The sequence below is a fragment of the Schistocerca nitens genome, chromosome 1, assembly GCF_023898315.1.
Source record: "Schistocerca nitens isolate TAMUIC-IGC-003100 chromosome 1, iqSchNite1.1, whole genome shotgun sequence".
NCBI classification, from domain to species: domain Eukaryota; kingdom Metazoa; phylum Arthropoda; class Insecta; order Orthoptera; family Acrididae; genus Schistocerca; species Schistocerca nitens.
Window position 1 is genome coordinate 1062337109 of NC_064614.1, and position 23406 is coordinate 1062360514.

The 23406-nt window shown below is 42.7% G+C and overlaps 1 protein-coding gene across 2 annotated transcripts in view; it reads right to left on the reverse strand.

Annotated features, from left to right (window-relative positions):
• The window catches only part of LOC126197911 (RWD domain-containing protein 4), a 31289-nt gene extending 9461 nt beyond the window's left edge, over positions 1 to 21828 (reverse strand). Inside the window, exons 1-3 of one of the 2 annotated variants that reach the window (XM_049934675.1) lie at positions 21360 to 21819; positions 21159 to 21268; positions 16540 to 16732 (exon numbers count right to left, since the gene is read on the reverse strand). In XM_049934675.1, the coding sequence (XP_049790632.1) occupies positions 16540 to 16732; positions 21159 to 21268; positions 21360 to 21464 (408 nt within the window). In that variant the 5' untranslated portion in view covers positions 21465 to 21819. Of the gene's footprint in view, positions 1 to 16539; positions 16733 to 21158; positions 21269 to 21359 lie in introns of both variants that reach the window. The other variant, XM_049934676.1, reaches the window with a different exon arrangement.
• Positions 21829 to 23406: the final 1578 nt, after the last annotated feature.

The window sequence follows — 23406 nt, forward strand, 5'->3', positions numbered from 1 at the left end:
GCAAAGCCCTATGACCAGCTGCTTGTGGGCACTTATGCCACTGCCGGGCGTCATCCTTCCCACTTGTGGAAACGTAGGAAGGGAGGGACCCAAGGGACCCCTTGCGAGCGAGAGGAACCGAAGGAGTTGGACGCTTCTCCGGCTTAGAAGCGGGGATGGATGTCCCCGATGGGTGAAAGGGGGGGGGGGGGGGGGGTTGCTCCTGACGTAGGTGGTGCAGGAACAACAGGGTGGGTAGTGCCCCCCATGGGCAAGGGGGCATGTGGAGTTCTACGGCTCGGTGAGCTGACTGGAATTCGCTGAAATGATGGGGCTATCATGGTTGCCGTAGCGGCGGCATATGAGGAAGTCATGCTCACAAGATGGAGACTTTCATATTTCCTCTTAGCCTTAGTATAGGTCAGTTGGTCCAGGGTCTTATATTCCATGATTTTCCGCTCTTTCTGTAAGATCCTGCAGTCTGGCGAGCAAGGTGAATGATGCTCTCCACAGTTGACATAGATGGCGGAGCACATGGAGTATTGGGATGTGATGGGCGTCCGCTATCTCGACATGTGAGGCTGGAAGTACAGCGGGAAGACATATGGCTGAACTTCCAGCACAAGCACCGCATAGGGGGAGGGATATAGGGCTTGACATCGCAGTGGTAGACCATCACCTTGACCCTCTTCGGTAATGTATCACCCTCAAAGGCCAAGATGAAGGCACCAGTAGCAATCTGATTATCCTTCGGTCCCCAATGAACACGCCGTACGAAATGAACACCTCGATGCTCTAAATTGGCGCGCAGCTCGTCATCAGACTGCAAAAGGAGGTCCCTAGGGAAAATAACACCCTGAACCATATTTAAACTCTTAAGGGGTGTGAAGGTAACTGAAACATCCCCAAATTGTCACAAGCAAGTAATCTTTGTGACTGGACAGAGGATGCCGTTTTTATCAATGCTGACTCAGAGCGCATTTTGGACAAGCCCTCCACCTCCCCAAACTTGTTCTCTAAATGTTCTATGAAGAACTGAGGCTTTGTTGACATGAAAGACTCCCCGTCAGCTCTCATAAAAACTAGGAACCAGGCCGAATAAGTGTCACTGCAATCCTGAGCCGTACGCTCCCACGGTGTGGCCGGACAGGGGAACGATTTGTGGTTGTATTTCTGAGGATTGAATTGAGGCTGAGAACGCTTAGATACTACTGGCGGCTGGCCACCAGCAAGAGATGATGTACCATGCTTCATTGCAGGTAATCCACCCTGATGCCACCCATTCCGACCAAGGGTCCTCCCCACAGGCGCCACCCAGCCTCAGCAAGGGCCACCTGGCAGGATGGCCATTGCCAGGAGTCCCCAATGCCCCAGGGAGATAGGCATCTACTCCTTGGCATATGTGGGGAGTTAATGGTGCAGGCATCAGCAGAGCGATCCCTGTGTTGTCAGGGAACTACAACTAATAGGGTACATGGCAGCTCCACCACAATGGATTGGCTATCGTGCTGGATATTAAGTGCAAGGAAGTCTATGGTTGTCGTCTGCACAAAAGCAATACTGCACAGTGCATCGTGGAAATCGCACCCAGGAATGTATCCTCGCCCAAGAGATGGAGAACGAGCAGGACGGCAATGCGACGACGAGAAAGCTGGCTAAAGGTCTAAATGCACAATGGACACAATGCACCATGTCAGGCGCCCTTCCCCAATTGGCTTGCTCTTCGAAGAAATTTGGAAATATGGAGGTCAAACCCGAGAGGGGCCATCACATATAGGCTGAAATGTTTGAGACTCCTTTTAGTCACCTCTAATGACAGGCAGGAATATCGCGGACCTATTCTAAACCCCAAACCCGCAGGGGGTGCCAGTGTCCAGGAAAACTGCCTTCTGCCCAGACGTGGTTGTACGTGTTACACAGAAAGTGCTTGCCCGCAAGAGAAAGGTGTCTGGCCCTGAGGTGGAGGATCGGGATAAACTGTGAGCATGATCGAGCTCCCTCACAGTAAAGGCGGCATTGTAGCACTCACAATTTGGAGAAGAGAACGGTATCGCTCAAACCTCCTGCGCACTTTTCCGATGGAGGAAGGCAGGGTCACAGTGGGAAGAGCTCGAAACTTCTGCAAAATGGGGGCCCAAGGTGTTGGAGATAACAATAGGGTCCACGATGACATCGTCAACTACTGTCAGGCCGCAAATGGGGGAATGGATCTTGGTTCCAGAGAGCCGTATGAAGTTGGCCCACATGACAGAGGAAGGTGTGGAACTGTTAAAGGAACTAGTGAATGAAATCCACCTAGTTCTTTAGCTATACCGAAGAATGCAACGACAATTTGCACACACCTGCTTATACACAGCTGGGGAAATCTTGTTCTTCGACGGTCGCCAGGGAGGAGTAAAGCTGCCAGTCAGCCTTAGTAAGCTGCCAGTCTGGCGTGCACGCAGATGGGGTAGGAGTCAGCAAACAGATAGCACATGGGAAATGGTCGCTCTAGTAGGTGTCAGAAAGAATGGACCACTCAAGATGATGGGCAAGCTGGTTAGTGCTACAGGATAGGTCCAAATGGGACTAGGTGTGCGAGGAGTCGGAAAGGAAAGTGGGTGCTCCAGTGTTAATGCTAAAGAGGTTAAGTTGATTCAGGAGGTCAGCCAAGAGGGCACCTCTGACAGGTCCTGGAAGAACCCCAAGGGGGATGATGCACATTAAAGTCACCCAGTATCAAAAATGGGGGAGGTAGCTGCCCAATAAGCTGAAGGAAGTCTGCCCTGGTGACATTGATGACGGAGGGACATAAATGGTACAGTAGGAAAAAGTCAGGCGGGGAAGGAAAAGGCGAACTGCAACAGCTTGAAGATGGGTTGACTATGAAGGTCATCCCATATGAGCAGCATGACAGCCCCCATGAGATGGAATGCTGACCTCAGGGGGAAGGTCAAAAACTGGTAAGGAATGTGAAAGCTCAAAGTGGTCGTGAGGGTGCAATTTTGTTTCTTGAAGGCAGAGTACAAGGGGCTGCTGTGATGCTAAAAGCAGCCATAAATCCTCTTTGTGGGACCGAAGGCCATGAATGTTCCACTGGAGGACAGTCATGAGTAGGAAGAGATGTAGGGGTGTCAACTTGGCAGCCATTGAGTGACAGCAGGTGTAGAGTCACTACTACAGGGCACAGAAGCAGGAGGATCTTACTCCATGGGGTCCAGAAGCATCAGCTTACTAGTGCGGTCGGTTTGTGGAGTTCAACGCTGAAAAATGGTTGGTGGTGGGCACCGGCGAGACAGGCCGGCCGGGCTAAGGTACCACGTGGTGACACTGTCGAACAGGAACTTCAAGTTGGTGAAGGAGGAGACTGTTTGCCTTTGGTGGACTTCTTCGAGCCTTTCCGGTTAGAGGAAGACTTGGGTGTTGTTTTGCTGGAGGGATGGAGGAAGTCTTCTCCAGAGTACTCCTTGTGTCCTTTCCTGCCTACTGGTTGCGTAGCTGGCGGTTTCGACCCCGGAGGCAAGAGTTTGACAGTTTGTTGCACAGCTGGACAGGGGAATGGCGATGTTACCTTGACACTGGGTGATTTTACGACCTCGGAGCTGAGCATGAGGTCGCATGTCTGCGTGGCCATGTCCCTCATGGAGCAAGGGATAACAGGAACAGAACTATAGGTGCCAGATGGGAGAATACAGGGTTTCTGACTAACCAGTAACTTGCGAGCTACTGAGTAACGCACTTTTTCCTAGAGCCTAATCTCTTGGACAGCCCGCTCATCAAGATACATGGGACAATCCCGAGAAGACGGCATGGCTGCCATTGCAGTTGATACAGCGGGAAGGAGGCGGCAGACAATCAACCTCGTGTACATCCCTACCACAGGTTACACATTTGGCTGGGTGGCGACAAGACTTTCTAGTGTGGTTGAAACGATGACAATGGTAGCAGCGCCTCGGGTTTGGAAGGTATGGTCGAACTATGATAATTTCATAGCCTGCTTTGACCTTGGACGGCAGCACCACTATATCATTACATGATGGACAGTAATGACACCCTGATCAGAGAGGTAAGATTGAATTTTGGCCTCAGACCGTTGAGCAGTCTGGTGTAAATTACACCACAGGAAGAATTCAAAGTGCTATGGGCCTCAAACATGTGTGCACGATAGGTATCCCGGATGCCGACTCCTGAAATGAAAGCGTACCGACTTGAAATTTGTCAGGAACTCCTCCCATGTTATGAGAATGAAGACGCACAGCACTCACATCAGCACAATCACCATGGACTGTTTTCAGTCTCTGATGAATCTCCTTTGGGGTGACACCTTCTGCTGTCAAGAATTCAATGACTGCACGTTGCTTAAATTGCATTGACCGACCGTCTGCACAGGGTTCCATACTTTACACTGTAACAACACAACCGTTCAATGGTAAGGCTTCCCGCCTAGTGGAGCTGTAGAGAAGAGGCTACGGAACAAGCCAGTACCTGCCACATACCAAATCCGCCAACTGTTGAAGAGTTACAAAGGTGAAGGCATTACTTTTCAGTCAACACTCGTATTTGTGTCTGTCAATATAAATGTTTCCCAACTCATTTTCCAGTCATTCTTTGTAGAAGAATTGGTAAGTTTTGAGAAGGCCGTCCAGTTTCATTGTTGGGAAATTTGATTTATAATTTTCAAACTGATTCTTATCAAGCAACTCTCTAAACTGAATATTCTGAATATCTACAAAACACACATCCATTTGCACTATCATGCTGTCTTTTGATCTCATCAGAAAACATCTTAATGGACTGGGAGTAACACTCACCAGCACTTATTACATTGTGAAATTTGTTACAGCTTTCAATACATGAGGACAAAGTTTTTCCAGAACTCATATTCTTTAACAAACTGATGGTCTCTTTTCGTTTGTTTTCTGTTTTAGGGCGCAGAAACAACTGAGGTTATAAGTGCCCACGCCACAACCTTAGGACACTAATAAGAAAAAGAAGTTAAAGGTGACTACATGTTAAGCACAATCGATGGAAGGAAAGGGATCTAAAAACAAGGACTTTCTCTTGGAGAAAGGTCCACAAAACATGCCATAGAGAAAGTGGAGATCCCGAACCAAAGACTAAATGTCTTTTGCCATAAAATATGGTCAACAGCCCGTTTGTCATTTGCTAAAATGGCCGATAACTCTGATGGAAAAAGTAAATTGGAGCATAAGTGGTTAAAAAAAAGGACATTTAACAAATGGCAATGGTTAAACAACCAGGCCCAACATGCTACCTAGCTAATATGATCTGAGGGCTGAGAGGAGGTTGGCCAAGCCACTGGGAGAGGTTAAATTCCCCAGAACTTGTTCTTGTGTAAAGAAGACCACTGGTGACGCCAAAGTGACACGCCGACAAATTGCAACATTTGTATCACCAGAAGGAATGGAAGAGCTAGCAGGCTGAGGTAGGAGGACTGCAGCCTTGGCAGCAGCATTAGCAACCTCATTTCCGTTCAGATGAACCTGACCGCGAATCCACATGAATATCACAGTAGCTATCACAATACACGAGCAAGTGGAAGCTTTCTTGGACCTGTTTCATTAAGGGATGGGCTGTGTGTAGTACATAGGCTCTGAAGGGCACTGTGAGAATCAGAGCATATGACAAAGAGCCTGCTGCTGTAAATATTGAGCAGCATTCTGGAAACCAATAGTGACAATCATTTGGTGCCAATGACACATGCACACCCAATACCACGGTCAGTTTTAGAGTCATCAGTGTACACGATGGTGCTCTCATTAAGTTGCACGAAGGTTGAGAAACTTGCAGTGATTAATCGAACCCAGGGTAGTTTCCTTGGGAAGCAACTGTGATATATCGAAACCAGAGCAGTTTCCTTGGGAAGGAAATGAAGTCCAAGATGAACATGGGCCACTGCAAAAGGCCAGGACGGTGAAGGGTTCACACCCATCACGAACGTGGTGGGCTGCATTAAGTTAAGCTGCCAGAGCAGTAGCCGAAAGTGTACTCTGGGGTAACAGAGAATAGGGCATAGGATGCATAGCCAGGCGTGTCAGACAAATGGCATGCGTATCCACTGAGGAGAGGATCATGTCAGTATGACTGTGCTAGTTCAGCAACTTCTGCATAGAGACTCTTAACCAGGCTACATAAAAAGCACCAACGGCCAAATGTATTCCACGATGGTGGATTGTATTTTGACAGTGTATGAAGGATGGACATGCATATGAATAAACGAAAGACACACAGTCCAATTTTGAATGGACAAGGGATCGGCACAAACAGGAGGATAGCCTGATCCACTCATCCACTCCCCAGGAAGTACCGCTAAGGACACAGAAAGCATTCAGGGCCGGGTACAGCGAGCGGCCAGGAAAGACACACAAGACGACCAAGAAAGTTTTCTATAAAGCACAAACCCCAGGATTTCGTAGTTTCAGCAAACGAAAGAGCAATAGGCCCAAGATGTAAAGACAGTGGCAGAAACCGCTTGCACCACCAGAAATTCATACCAGCACTTTTGTCAATGGAAAACTGAAAGCCACTGTCAATGCTCCATGAATAAAGCCAATCGAGGCATCATTGAAGATGCTGCTGAAGGAGACAAGTCCGTGGATAAATGCAATAGTTTGAATTGACATTGACGAAAAGGGAGCTGCAGAGACAGCTATAGCAAATAGGACGACACTCAGGACAGAGCCTTGAGGCAATCTGTTATCCAGGATAAAGGGTGTTCCACAAGGCCAAACCAACACCTACCTTGAAAACTTGGTCTTTTAAACATTCCTGAAGGAAATGGGGCAGGGGGCCTCAGAAACCCTGCGTGTATAGATTACGGAGGATACCAAACCTCCAGCAGGTGTGTTAAACTTTCTCCAAATCAAAAATCACAGCCATAGTCTAGTATTTCTGCAGAAAACCATTCATGACATGGGTTGACAAAGTGACGATATCATCAACTGCAGACTGGTGTGCTTGAAATCCACATTGCACAGTGGTTAGTGGTTTGCAAAACTCAAGCCACCATACCATCCAGCCATGAATCATACACTCCATCACCTCACAAACACAGCTGGCGTGAGAAATGGAGTAGTAGCTAGAGGAAAGGTATTTGTCCTTGCTGATATTTGGTAGGGTGTGATAGTGGCTTTACGCCAATGTTCATCTTTCAAAATGAGATTGTACGTATGAAAGAGGAAGTGCTTTCCTGCAAGAGAAAGGCACTGTAACATCAGAATCTAATCATCATCTGGTCTTGGGTGGAAGTTCTGGATAAGTGAGAGCATGATCTAGCTCCCTCATAGTAAAGACTGCATTGTACATTCATGATTCTGAGTGGAGAAGGGTATCACTTGAGCCTCATCCACTTGTTTCACAGGGAGAAAAGTGGGGTGATGACGGGTGGAACTCTAAACCTCTGCAAAATAGTAGCCTAAGGTGATGGAGATAACGACAGTGTCCACAATGACAACATCTTCTACAACCAGGCTAGAAATTGGGGACTGCAGCTTGGTCCCATAGAGCCGAGAGAGGTTGCCCCACATGATGGAAGATGGAGTGAAACTTAAAAGAAAGAGTAAATCAAATCTACCTAGCTTTTTTACTACCCCAAAGAATGCGACGACACTGCACACAAAACTGTTTACAATGAATACAGTTCTCCATTACATGATGGCAATTAAAAATACAGAAAACAAGTCTCCACATGCACATTGTACTGCAGCATACCTCAGTCCACCGGGGGACCAGAACACAGCACAGTATTAAATGTACTGCGGCGATAAAGATAACCTTTGTAAGGTACTCTACCCGGTAATCACAACTGGGGAAATGTTCATTGAAAGTTGACAGGGATGAGTAGAGTCTCCAGTTGATCTTAGAAATCTGCCAATTAGGTTTACACGTAGATGGGATAGGAGTCAGTGAACGGGTAGCACATGGGATATGAAACTTCCTGGCAGATTAAAACTGTGTGCCCGACCGAGACTCGTACTCGCGACCTTTGCCTTTCGCGGGCAAGTGCTCTACCATCTGAGCTACCAAAGCACGACTCACGCCCGGTACTCACAGCTTTACTTCTGCCAGTATCTCGTCTCCGGTCCCGAGTTCGAGTCTCGGTCGGGTACACAGTTTTAATCTGCCAGGAAGTTTCATATCAGCACACACTCCGGTGCACAGTGAAAATCTCATTCTGGAAACATGGTATATGGTTGCTGAAGTATGTGTCAGACAGAACACACCATTAGATGCAACGGGCACGCTGGGCAGTGCAGAATGAGAGGTTCAAATGAGAAGAGGTATGTGTGGTGGCTGAAAAAAATGTGGGTGCTCCAGTGTTAAGGCAGATGAGGTTGAGTCGTTTGAGGTCACCCAAGAGGGTATCTTTCTGACATGTTCTTATAGTTGCCAAGCAGTAGAAAGGGGTGAGAGAGCTGACCAATAAGTCTGAGGAAGTCAGCTCTGGTGACAGCAAAAGACTGTGGGAAGTACGGGAAGTAGACATAACAAAGATAAAAAGTGGAAGGAAACTGCGCATTGCAACAGCTTGCAGCCAGGTGTTCAGTGAGAGGATTTGAGCAGGATGACTCCCCAAGAGAGAATGCCGTCCTCAGGGGGAACTCAAAGCAAACCAGAAGGAAATATGAGAGGTCAAAGCAGTTGCAAGGACACAGTTTTGTTTCCTGGAGACAAAGTAACAAGGTATCGCAATTCCAAGAGCAGCACTGATTCCTCCTTGTTGGATCTAATGCCATGAATGTTTCATTGGAGAAGAGTCATAATGGGGAACAGGGAGGAGGGAACAAATATTGGGTAGTCACCACAGCGGCTGCCGAGTGCCAGCCTTCAAAGACTCAATGCCACCGAGTGCAGAGGCTGGAGGATCCAGTTCCATGAAATCTAGAGGCGTTGACGTTCTCCCTGATCAGCCTGCAGTTTTCAGGGCAGAAAAACAGTAGGTGCTGCGCACTGGTGAAATGGAGGTCAGTCGGGTGGGGTATCATGCAGCACACCACTGAAGAGGATCTCAAGATTCGGGGAAAGAGGAGGTTGTTTGCCTTTATTTGATTTCTTAGAGCCTTTGCGATTGTCAGATGAAGACACCAATGGTTGTTGGCTGGAGGGTTGTAGAAAGTCTTTGTGGAAATATTCTATTTGTCCTTTCCGGCCTGCTGGTTGAGCAGTTGGTGATTTCACCATCGGGGGCAAAGACTTGGTGTTGGGAAGCTGTAGGAGGAGAAGATGAGGATGCTACTGTGTTACTGTGCAATTTTACAACTGCAATGCTGAATTGGAGGTAGCATGTCAGCGTGGCCATGTCCTCCGAGGAGCGAGATGTAGCAAGATCAGTACTGTTAAGTGCTGGATGGTAAAATGCAGGGCATTCCACTAGCCAACAACTTGTGAGAGACAGGGTAAAGTACTTTTTCCTCCACCTGGATCTCCTGGATGGCCCGCTCATTGGGGTACAGGAGACACTCATGAGATGAGGCGGAATGGTCATCATTACAATTTCATATAGCGGGAAGAAGGAGCAGACAATTGCCCTCATGAGCATCCCTACAAGAAGTAACATTTTGCTGTGTTTTGATAGAACATAAGAGTGTGGTTGTAACATTGACACTGGTAGCAATGCATTGCATTTGGAATGTACAGTCAGACCATGAAGACTTCATAGCCTGCCTTTATCTTTGAAGGAAGCACTACTCAATCAAATGTGAGAAAGAGATTGTATGTAGGCACTATGGCTGCATCAATCTTTTTCATTGCCCAATGGACCTGAATGATGCCCTGGTCATAGAGGTAAGTTTGGATTTCTTCTCAGTCAGACCATCAAGCAGCCAAGTGTAAATAACACTATGTTAAGAATTCAGAATTTGATGGGCCTTGACACGAACAGGATAGCCGTGGAGGATCAAAGCTGTAAGCAGTTGTTGGGCTTGAAAATCATAGATAGTCTCCAGAAGTGAAGTTTCACTACATAAGTGAGGGCAGGATTTCACAGGGCCTGCAATTCGATAACACCTTCCTGAAAAATAAAAAAGTTAACTGCAGCAAAGAACTGAGGTGCAGCTAAGAGTGTCTTTGAATCTTTAGTCTCATTCCGTTTACATTTTCTACATGTAGTCCAAGATCATGATTGGCTCACTGTGAAAAAAATCCCTCATGATTGCCCCAGTCTTCAATGGTGCTTCTTCCAACTGGCCCCCCCTCAGAGGGGGCTAACCCACTTTAGATGATTGTCCACACCTCCCAAACCCCTAACAAAGGGACCAACTGGCAATTGGAAAGGTAACAGATCAGGCAATCCCCCCCCCCCCCCCGGGCCTGGTCTGTACTGGGGGTACGTGTGACCCCTACCTATCAGTCCGCTGCTAGGAATTATGCTTAACTGTCACCTGTTACACGTCAAATGCATGGGCCAGCCTTCAGGAAAACATAAGGATGAAAAAGAACAAAGAGAAACCTCGAATGCCAAAGTAGAAGAAGGGGAGGAAATCGAGAACAAAGAAAGAAAGAAAGAAAAACAGATGAGAGACTGTTCCGATGCTGGGCTATCTAAACTGCAAGATGTATTCCCAAAAATATCCAAGACATGTTCCCCAAGGGACGGAAAAAAGAACATGAGAAGGGTGGACATGCAGCATGGAAAGGAAAGAGGTGCTGCGAAGGCTGGGGCCCAGTGGCAGCTATGCACAAACTTACCAACAAGTAGTGACTCCCTGCGGGGCTGATGGTCTTCTAATTTCAACGTTACACATACTAAAGTGACACTCAATTTTGTGTTGAAGTGCAAAGAGATGGTCAACATATACTAATATTTTTTTGTAAAGGCAAAGTAGGAAAAAAAAATTGAGTTTTGTTACAAATTTTAATCAAGCCAGAATGACTCTGCATCCCGATATTCATAATCACTGTTGATATTTAGGAAAATGTCTTTAAACTCATGGTATTTAAGATATACTATGTGAACATCCTATGAATGGAAATTCCAACATGTAATACATGTTTTAGGCAATCTGAATCTTGTATTTTCTAAGAGTTGTGTTCTCTTGCTGAAAACAAATGGAATGACAAGACTGTAAACGAAAAACCTAACTGCTTTGATACTTTTAGATGATGTAACAACACTACATTAAGTTGATGAGAATAACGGTGCAAAAATAGAGCTTGCAGACATTTTTGTTTAACAAAATTCTGGACACCATCTTGTTTTCCTGCCATCACCGAGGCTCCATCATATGTTGGCTCACTGTTTTGTCAATAACTCCCCAAACATCAAGCACATTGAGTATAGTTTCTGACAAACGATAAGCAGTTTTGTCCCTAGAAATATTGTGAAAGTCAATAAATCTTTCTGTGGGGGCCATCTTGTATTCAAAACCTGTGAATAATACTCATTTGTGACTTACAAAAAAATCCAGTGTTTCACTCTAACAAACTTACACGAAATGTTTTCAATGGCGTTGAGCCATAATCATGCAATATTTTTTAAAAGAATAAACCACCATTTGAGTGTGTATTACTGTATTTAACTTCTGTAATATCTGGATTTCAGGTTTTATGCCATTATCAAGTACAATGCTAAAAACTGTTAGACCATTATTATGATATATCTGTTAAGGCAGTCCAAAACAGATGAGAATGACTGGCATGTGTTTTTTAAGCTGATTACCTGCTTGGATTGTCTTAACAGAGCGTTAAATGTGCAGGCCCAGACTTCGCAAAGCTCTGCCAAGACAGGATAACTGCCCCATCTGCACAAATTGCCATGGGAATCAGCCGGCAAACTACCACAGCTGCGAGGCTTACCAGAGGTTGCTGCATGACCTGAGATGCACATAACTACACGACAGTGGTCATGGCAAACTGGTTCAAAAACTAGCAAGAAGGTGGTGTTTCAACTGCAGCCCGGTCAGTTTCTGGCACTACCACCTCAGAAGAACCCTTGGGCTTTCCCCCTTCCCTACAGTGCTGCCCCCCCCCTCCCACGGTGCCAGAGATGCACTCATCCCCACCACCACAGGGGGCCAATACTGGCAGAGATACTGCCAGCAGCACTTCAAAGCCCCCACCAGTAACACCCCAGCAAATGGCAGGCAATGATCTCAGCAGCCTGATGAGAGAGCTATATGAACTTAGATCAGTGTTTTCAGTGTTTGCTTAGCAACATTAACATCAAAAATCAAAGAAATAATGCCTCAGTGAGAGCTGTGCCAGATAAGTTCATAAAAAAGATGGTCTTAGTGGAGGCAGTCGTACTATTCTCTGAATTGCCCTTACGTATAAAAACATACGAATATGAAATTGAATGTTAATAGTATTTCTGCTAAGATAATACAACTGCATTCCTTCCTAGATCAGCAAGCCACAGGGGTCACCTGCACACACAGACAAATTATCACAGGCATGTCACCTGAAAATCTGCTACTACACTCCTGCATGATGGACTAGCCTATCGGTCACCAAGTGTAGTGGAAGGGTTGCCTTTCTTGTGAGGCAGAGGATTTGCCACCAGACAATCAATATACCAAGTTTGGTCACGGTCAGGGCTGGAGGTGTCGAGTTCAACATCCTAATCACAATTACTGTTTGCAACTCTCCACACAGTAACATAAATGCACAGGACCTTCAGGTTGTAACAGGCAATTACGAGCATATATTAACATGCTGGGGACCTGAATGCCACACAGTGAATGAGGTTGCAACTTCATGATGCTAGCAGAAGAAGATGGAGGCAGTCTGAGGGGGGCAATCCCTTCCTGAGGGTAACTGTTCCAGAGGAGCCTTCTCACATCCCCTACCATGCTCAGTTCGGGTTTGATATCCTTGATATTTTCCCAACGAAGGGCCTGCAGTGGGGGATGTGACCACAGTTTTACGAGCTGCACTCAGACCATAGCCCATCATATTGGAATGTGCCAATGTTGAAATGTTGAAGAGAGAGACAGGAGGATGGCAAAAATAACACACACTACTAACTGGCAACAATACAACATCCTAGTGGGACATCACCTGGAGGGCAAACTGAAAATGCAAAACAGATCAGAGGTGGACTAAGGAACTGAGTAGTTCACAAAACTCCTACAGAAGTGTGATTGAGAAACAAGCATCAGGCAGACCATCACACCTGGTGCTAGGGACACCGACATCTGGCACCCGATAGTTACTAAGCAACGTGATAGGAGGGCTTGGTAACGTTACCGCGACCCCGTTGGTCGCTATCTGCTTAGACAGCTGGAAGGACAGGTGAAATGAGAGATTGAAGGAGCATAGATGCCTCTGCTGTGACTAAAGGCTCTGGGAAGCAGTACGCGACGTGAAGAGCGCGACGTGAACCAAGTACTTACTCTTCCACATGGAAGATCATGAAACCACTGAAGGCTAATCCCAGGGTAGACAGGCCACGCCAAGGGGAAAATGGGCACATCTATGATGATGATGATGATGATGATGATGATGATAAAGATGAAGTACTGATGACGTCACTGGAGTCACAATTCCAAACTCATGGCATTGAAGATGAAGTGATTGACAGGTAGGGGGGACAAATAGGTGAACAAGTGGCTCAGTTGAGAGATATTAGGCCAATGTTTACACCAGTTTCCAACTGCCTCGTGAGTGCCTACATTAGATAGGCAGAGAAAAACAACCCTCCCCCCCTCTGGCCTGACAAGGTCCGTGTCCCCCACCTCAACCAACTACCTCCTTCAGCAATCACCTACCTCATCACTGTCTATGACCAATGCCTCTCCCTAACCAACTCCCCAACCACCTGGAAAACTGGTCTAGTCATAAATCTTCGCGAACCTAACAGAACCTGATCCACAAACCTGAAGACCCATTTCACTCCTGCGCGTTCTTGAGAAAGTACTTAAGTGTCTTATACACAGAGCCTTCATCCAGTTCCCGACAGATCACAACAGTATTTGCCCCAAGCAGTTTGGATTCCATCCAGAACACAGAGCTATCGACCAATCCTTATGTCTAGTGGAACACGTGTGAAGGGCACAAGACATGAAGCACAAAACTGGAGTAGTCTTTCTCGGTATCGAGAAGGCCTTAGACACAGCCTGGCATGATGGCTTAATCTATAAACTGTCCCAGTTAGGCACTGCAAAGGCACACGATCTGCATGACTGTCTTATTCCTGTCAGGTGCAGCAAGCATGTTCACATGATCAGAAACACTGTGGCTGGGGACCCGCAGGGCTCTGTTCTGAGCCCCGCAATATACATATTCTACACCAATGATGTGCCTAAGTTGCAAGAGGTGAAACTGCCTTGTAAGAAGATGACACAGCGGTTTATGGAAGAAGCAGCAACCTCAACTTCATTGCATGAAAACTACAGGAAAAGCTAGATGTTATCACTCAGTGGTTCAAGCTGTAGAAAATAAAGATAATCCTGACAAGAGAGTCACAATAATGTGCACAAATAATGTAACACCACCATATTTCTGTGGCGGGCAGAGTATTAGAATGAAATGACTGGGCAATCTCTCTCAGCCTGCAGCATGGTAGATGCTTAATGTTCGTGAGGTATATATGGATTAGGCCATAACACAAATTGACAGAGCAAGAGATAAAGGATGCCCTGTATTCTAACGGTTGTACCCACTACTAAAGGGTGAGGGGCTATAATAGCGATTACACTAAGAATCTATAGGAGTGTAATCCTTCCAACCACGCTCTATGAATCAGAGATGCGGTCCACAGTGGCAGACATATCTGAGCAATTTACAATTGTTGCAGAGTGAAGTCCTCTGTGTCATAGCCAATGCTCACAGATACACACCACACTAGGGATCACTTATGCGAATCATCTACCAACTTACAAAGCAAGTCAGAAAACCTCTTTGAAAAGGCTACCACTCCGACTCACTAACTCATCTATGTGAGGCCCACAATACCCCCAGTGCTTCAGACAAAAGATATTTCAGGATATAACAGATTACAGATAATCATACAGAAACTGCCATTCAGAGCCATAAACACCCACCATTTTCAACCACCACCACCACCACCACCACCACCACCACCACCACCACCACCAAGCTAGAAGTCAGATGCGGTGCTTCTAAGGAATAAAATACAGGCATCCAGGCACAGACTTTCTTGGTAGGGAATAAGTTTTTTTGTACCACGAGTTGTCTCCTACTCTCATTTCGAAAGTGTTGTGAAGAATTTCTTCTCCAGCTTCCACATAATCTTATGTTATTGCTGCAGAAAGATTCAAAGCAATGAGACTGTTTTGGAGAAAGGGCTGTTCACTATAAATGAGTTGCAGTCTTAATCACAGTTTTGAAACTTCACCATACAGTGATTTGGCTTCACAATCAGATTCACTTTTGTTTGTTGTGTAAGTGCCATGCATATCACTACAATTACTCATAAAATTAGATTTCTGGAATGTTGGCAAACACTTGCCACAGGGTAACATACAAATGAAGTATTTTACGATTTGTGAACACTGTTCCTTTATCCTTCCAACAATCAAAAGTCATTTGTCACATGCAGCTCTTTCCGGTGGGACAACACTACTTACACAAATACAGGAAAAATGGATTCGTATGGTGAGTCATACCATAAGTGGACTTGTACCAGGAAAATGCACTCATGGCGAGTTCAAACACTTGCACAGATACCAAAAAAACACTCCCTGGTGAAATGGAACATACCTGCACCAACACTGTTATAATGGGAAACTACTACCAAAATTTTAAAGAAACATCCAATTTTTCAAGGTAAAGATTACGAAAATAATAAACAATTTGTGTGATATTGGTGATCAGCACAGTCATAATTAATCTGTTGTTACATATGTGGTGGTGGAGGAGGAGGAGGAAATAAACAGAATGTCCAGGCAGCAAGGTTTGATCCAGAGATCATGCATTTGTGCAACTAAGCATGTGCTTACTTGGCTGTGGACCCCTCGAGTAATAGTGATCCCACGAAATATATTAGCATGCCTAAAATTTTCAAAACTGAATTTTATCAAAACCAGTTGGGAGTTGCATCTTCCTATTTAATATATTAAAGTCCACACCATGATCTACACATCCTAGCAATATGAAGCCAACTGGTGATGGGAGCATTTATGGTTCCCTTGTTCGTGGTGGACAAAGCACAAGAAGACAAACTGCAAACAAATATAATGTCCTATGAATATGTAGAGGACACCTAAAAAAAAAAAACTATGTATATCATTTTTCAAATATCTAGAATTTTTCTAAAACTGAATGCAATTATGCTTTCTGATGTTGGATAGTAATTCACTTAAGTAGTCTTATCTTTTCTTCATGGCACATTTATTTAAGCCAGTGGCTTCAAAGCACGCCCCAGCAACTTCACTAATGTCATCACCAATGGAAGTGTCTTGTTCTACCTAGTTATATAATTAATGTCCAAGCTGTGTCAATTTTAATAGCTATTTCACTTTTCCATTCTGTTCTGTTTCCAGCCTCACTCAACTGCAAACAAAATCTACAAGAGACCTGTTCAGACATCCCAAATAAGCTCATTATAAACATTGTTCAAACAACCATTTGAGAAGACTGCAAGACGGCAAACAACCTTACCTGTGAGTCAGCTAGAGAGATGTTCTCTACAGCAGACGAAATGCTGGTTACAGTGCTTTCTGGTTGCGCTGACATCAGATCTTGTGCTCTCTCTTTAACAAATTCAAACAAGGTATACGTCATAGCTGCTCCTAAATACTGTTCAGCTTCTTTATCAATTTCAGATACAATATGTGCCTTCACCTCTGGTAATCTGGATGGGGAAGAGAAACATGCTAATAGTGAAGACTTTCAAAATTTGTACAAATTAACAGCTGCATAACTGGATGTGTATTAAATTTCCATCAAAACAGAAGACTGCTTTTACAGTTTAAGTGTAGCGTACTACTGTTTCTATAAATAGAAAAAACACACAAATTCAATGCACGTTCTTAAATGTGACAGGTACTCTCAAACATTTTCACAACTGACTAATATACTTGCAAAAGGAAAAGTCCCTTGAGAAAACTATTACATTACAAAGACACGACACACAGGTTCCTCTCATTAAGGATTTGAGTGTGACCTTTTCCTCCTTTCCAACCCTTATCCAGCTAACCCTCTTTCTTCCTTGAGAAAGGAACTACCAGCTAAATGCCTACATTTTGTTTCTTCCCACTTCTATGCATGTACCAGCAGCACTGGAACTTTGCCTTCAGAAGGTAAGTATCATGAATACATTATAGTATCAAGACACCAAATGCTGAGGAACTTGGCTAAAAAAACTTTTGTTAAATTAATAAAATGATAGACATTAAGTATAATGAAGCCCATGTGAAATTTACAACTACAAAACATATCAAAACTGTTGAGCCAAAGTACCAATAAATGCAAGATCGAAATGCAAAATATGATTCTTGAGAAGGTTAAAATACTGTTTAATCACATCCCTCTCAGGAAAAGAGGGGATTATACATTAGCAATGGTATATAACCAACCACTGATGATGCATTGCACTGGCTACAAGCTTATCTTTTATTACTAGGGCATTTCACAATCTTTTGGACAAGATATGTATATTTCAATTTTAAAGAAACTAGTGAAAGTAGCATATGAAGTGAAAAGGTAATTATATGTGTTTTCTAAATATAACAAAATTAACAGCCAAAACCAGAAATTCCTGTCGCAAGATTTGGTGTAACAGTAAACATGAAAACAAATTCCTGTTAGGGATGTAAATTTTTTTTCCCCAGGGTAAGAGGAAAGTATCTGGCAGCATTGCCCAAATTATTCTAATTGACTGGCAACAATCTGGACATGCAGTTCTAGTCACACGCCAATAATCTGAGCTAATTCTTCCGAATTGAAACTGTGAAACAGTGCCTTTTGGATTGAGAACTTCTATGCTCCAATTTCATCATGAAGTGAGTCTACATGATCAATTTTAATTATAATTGTTTCTGAAATCTGAGGGACAGTATCTGTAAGTTTCATTTTGTTAGACATATGACAACATTCTGTAAATTTCATTTCATTAGGCATGTGAGAAGCCTGTTCTTACTCCAAAATATGAGCTAAACCTACAGTCTAAACGGTGTAAGAGGCTTTAAGTTTTAAATGTAACATGCCTAAAAATATAAAAAAAATCTGAAATGCCCCTACTACTGTGGCAGGTTGCATTATATCAACATCAGCCTTGCTTTTCCCTGTGGGTTATTTTAGACAAGCACATCTTTGTGAATCGTCAGGTGACCATTTCAGAATTCAATCATATTTGATACATGGATAGCTACATGTCTTAATAGTAAAAGTGCTAACCATTTTCGATAAATTCAAGTTTGAAGGCTAAAGGATGTGTGTCCAGTAATTAATCAGGCACCAATATCCCTATTTTTAGATATCAACTACCGGTACTTAGTAATGAGCTGATCTACAAACCTCAGTTTTTATGCACCTAGTATGTAGGCCACTAAAACATAATGTATAAGAAGTAGGATACATCATACTGATTTTTCATGAAAAAATGTTGACAAACACATTTTTCTACGCTGTGCTTTAAATTTTGTAATATTTATAAAAAGCCTAACTTTGTACGGGGAAACAGCACAGATCCCAGCTTGTAACTCTTTAGCTCTAGCATTAAATATAAATAACCAAAAGCATTTGGTACTGAAATTAACAGGTCTTACACTCAAAGATGACTCAGTCGGAGAAAAAACATCAGATCTGACAAACTTCAAAGCCCTGAAAGGAGTCCATAGACAACTTAATCCCAATGTGAGTTTTTTGCTGAAATGTTTACACATTTGGTAGCAACCTTAGGTGCAAATAAGATTATCCTACCTCACTTTATTCACTGGCACAGAAAAAAATGAAATGCCATTTTCACATATCAGTGACTAGAAATGCACAGCACAGTAGTGCTCCTGGAAATGTCCTACCTGTATTCTACTTGTTCTCCAAGAAAATCGTACAATTTGAGCTGTAGTCACTGCTACTAAGACCTTTCTAATTAAGAGAATTTCAGCACATGCAAATGGGACCACTGGTGCTCTGGCAGCTTGTGAAAATGCTCTGTTGGAACAGCTGCATGTGTGGCAGTAGGCAGCTTTCAAATATGGTGAGAATTAGTACATAGAACACACATCCCAGGTATCATATGAGTTTAGGAATGTTGAGATTAATTGCACATCTCCTGCTGAATCACAATTCCTTTCAGGGTCCAGTAGGAAAAATACTGTTCAGATTCCATTCTCCAATGTTATATGTAAGGTAAATGTCCCATCATTACAAAGTCACAGTGCATGGCTGTATAAACTTGACTAAGTACAACAAGATGATCATTTATTTCATCTTTGGTATCAAGATGTTAAGGAAAATAATACTGTATACAACACCAATTTTGTGCACCCAAGAAGTCTTGTAATTTTTTACACTGAAAGTACATTTAACAGTTACAACATACACATTAAGAAAATGATTGTTAATTATTTTCAGCTCTCACCTGTTTACTGTTCTGACCTGTAGATCAACCACAAATATTTTAAGAATAATTTTTTGAGGGATATACACAGTTTTTATATGCCAACCCCTTGTGGTGTTGAATGTGGGTGGCAGCCTATGCGTCAGTGCCATTTTCATTTTACTCTTTGCCAATGAATAAAGCGAGGAAGGATATTCTCATTTGCACCTAAGGTTGCTACCAGATATGTAAATATTTCAGTAAAAAATCAAGTCGATGTTCGATTGACTACATACCAACCCCACACCCCATGGCTTTGAAGTTCTTCAAATCTGACTATTTTCTCTGATGGAGTCATCTTTAAGTGAAGGCAAGACCTATTCACTGTAATACTAAATGATTTCATTATTATTTATACTTCATTATATGGCTAAACAGTTAAAAGCTGAGATCTGTACTGTTTCCCTGTTAGGCTTAAAAAAAAAAAAAATTCATTAATTTAAAGCACAGCATGGAAAGTTGACATTTTTCATAAAAGATTTGAATGTTATATCAATTGACCTACATACTAGATGTATATAAAACCGAGGTCTTTACTAAATAGTAGATTTCAGAAAATAAGGAAATTGTTGCCTGACTAATAACCAGATAAACGCCACTCAGCATTCAAACCAGAATTTATCAAAATCGGTTAAAATTGGGACAGTGCTATTTGGCAGTTTTACTATGAAGACATGTAGGTATCCATGTAATAAATATGACTAAATTCTGAAATGGTCATTTTATAACCCCCTGTGAGATTACATAAAATGATTGCTATTTCATTTTGCTGGCATCTGTTACAGATGTATCTCGCATGTTGCCAGTTGTAAACCAGGAAGAAACAATAGCTAGTGCACTTGTTGCTAATCAAAATTAGATTACTCACATCTCCTAAAATTTATGATTGCAGTTGGTACCAATTTGGTGTTCCCACCAATCTGGTAATGTCAGTACAGGGTGTAAAGTGGGACATTTTGTACTTATTTTGTATGTAACATTACACTGTAGACCTTACAATTGTAATCAACTATTGCATAAGCTACAAATTATAACTTTGTTTGCATGAAAGATGTAGTAGTAAAATGTATGATGGTTTAAAAGCAATGAAACATTTTACCCTCTTTAGTGTTCCAGGGTTAATCAGCCAATCTACAGTTTAAATGAACCAGAAAATCCAAACTTACTTTATTCAGGTCAGCAAATGCATTAATAATGTTACTCAAAATACTTGTGTGTAAATGGTGAATGAGATCAACATGATGTTTCAAAAGATTAACAAAATTCTCAGTGTGATGTCAGGTGAAAACATTGCAGAGTTAAGGAGTTTCAGGGCAATCTCACTCCTCGTGTCTAATGTGTGCTGCAAGGTGCAACTAAAATTCAGTATTAAGAGCTGCAACACAATCTGTAAAGTTGTCCAACAAGACTTACTGATATGGTATACACAAAAATTGCTATTATGTTCACCCTATATAACAAAATTGAACAAGGCAATTTATTTGCAGGAAACATCTTTTATCCTTTACTAGAAGCCTGCAGTTACTACGTGCAGTGCAACTGCAAAAGTGCAGAAGAGAAAATCAAGTCATAGGAGGAATCAAAATATATAATTGAAATTGTGTGCATCGCAAGCACATCTTTGTTATTCAGCGGTATAATTTTAGGCGATTCACAGGACCAACAGAAACATACTTACATGTGCTTGTTATAAAAAGTGTCCATATTTATCTTCGGCTTTTCGGTCGGATATGTTTCACCCCATGATATTTCTAAGAGAAATGTCTTCGGGTCTCCATCATCACCGTACTATGGGGATAGAAATTCACAACGGTTCCTGTTAAAGTGCTCACTTTACCTATAAAAAAATACCACTAAGCTTTTGGAAAATCTTTTTCACCTTATACTGAAATGTTGTGGCTGTGAGCTGACGAAAGGCCGGATCGCCATCGTAAATCGATGACAGCACTTCACGTTCCTCTTCCTGTAGTTCTGCATCGGACATGTTCGATAGAAATTTGAACAATCGACGGTTTAAGAATTCTGTGCATGTGAGTATTAAATTGCTTCTTAGGGGTTGTTGCTTTTCTCCTTCATTATATGTATATGCACCACTTAATCACGAATACGCAGCAATACGGGTTTCTTTTAACTCGACGTTGACGTAGCTGTACTGTTATATTAAGACAAATGACAAAAATAAACTGCCTATTACTACAACTTAAATTGGAAGAAACATTACGGTAGCCCTTTAGTCTACTACAAAATAACTATCCCCCCCGCCTAAGCTGCTAAACAAAAATTAACACACAACCCCTGCCACAACCACATGCTTACTACGCTTACAGAGCAAAGCTAAGGCAAAAGATAGAAACTTGGAAAGTGGTGGGATAGGTAAATGTCATGTTGACACTTGCACAAACATTTATACACCTTCCCAAACATGTAAATTTGGCGTATGTCTAAAATCAGCTATTACTACAGTAATAAACTTCAACAGAGTGGATTACTGAGATACATTACATAAACGCATGATCACTGCTTACATTACAGTGACATACAGTATCTGTAAAAATATCCGGACACCTAGTTATTTCGGACCTGGAGCTTCGTTAAAGGAGGATCAGAAGCCACGTAACACGCTGTTATATCCAGTTAGAGTATCCGGGGAAGATGCTAATGAAATTATGCCGCCAGATTGGAAATTAGAAAATGATTTGATTTACAGGCACATTCTAAATGACATGACCGAGCCTTAAAGTGGCATGTAATTTCAGGAAACAGGTCCGCTGTTGTTTTTGCCTTACATCGTCCACTCATAGTACCGTCGAAGCTAAACTAGGTTAAAACCATTTGGATAGGACCTCAAGAATGGGATCCCTGTGCTCCAAATTCCTTGCGGTGTACAGTGAGAACAGTGCGACATTTGGTTTATCTATGGAAGTTCAGTATCAGCTGTTAGTAAGAACTGCGGGTGAGGTAACCATTATCATTTACTCTCTACATTTCCATGTTTCGGCCTAGATATTGCTCGTGTGATTTCTTTCGTTAGTATGTTAGTGCTAAGTGGAAAGAAAATGTAAATTAATTACATTAAAACATCAATTTGACTTACCATACCTGCATATCGTTGCTCTTGCAAAAACTAGTAGTTATGTGACTGAATATTTCATTTCTCTATAATACAAAATAAACTACCATCACAGAAGTTCAAGTTTATATCCCGACCAGTTCTGCAGATGATGAAGGGATTGAATAGAAATTATTCAGATAGTTAAGGAGGTGAAAAACATAATTTGTGATACGGGACTGGAATTTGGTAGAAGGAAAAGGAAGACAAGGAAAAATATGAGAATGTGGACTGGGGTTAAGGAATGAAAGGTGAAGTTAACTGGCAGAATTTTGCACAGAGCATAATTTAACCATTTCTAACACTTTGCTTTTAGAATCCTGAAAGAAAAAAAGGAAATGAAATGATCGTATGGCATTTATTGCCCGGGATATCCCCTTAGGGGTTTGGCCGCAATATTGCAAGTCTTTTTAGTTGACGTCACTTCAGCAAGTTGCGTGCCAAGGAAGTAAACGGGTGAATGGCCTTTCAGACCTTTGTACTCAAACAAATGTCACATATAATTACAAACTATGTAGGAAAGTTAATCCAACAGCAATAGAGAGCTTTTTAAACCTTGTCAGGTAACAAGAGTGGTAAGATGTTTATAGTGCTGATAACATAGATGACAAATATAATGCATTTCTTAACACATTTCTCAAGCTCTTTGACAGGTGCTTTCCATTAGAACGTTCTAAATGGGGTACTAACAGTAATAGGCAGCCTGGGTGGCTGACTAGTGGGATAAGGGTATCATGTAGAACAAACCAGGAATTATATCAAAATGTTAGACGTAGTCACAATCAAGTTTCAGTAGCCTATTACAAACAGTTTTGTA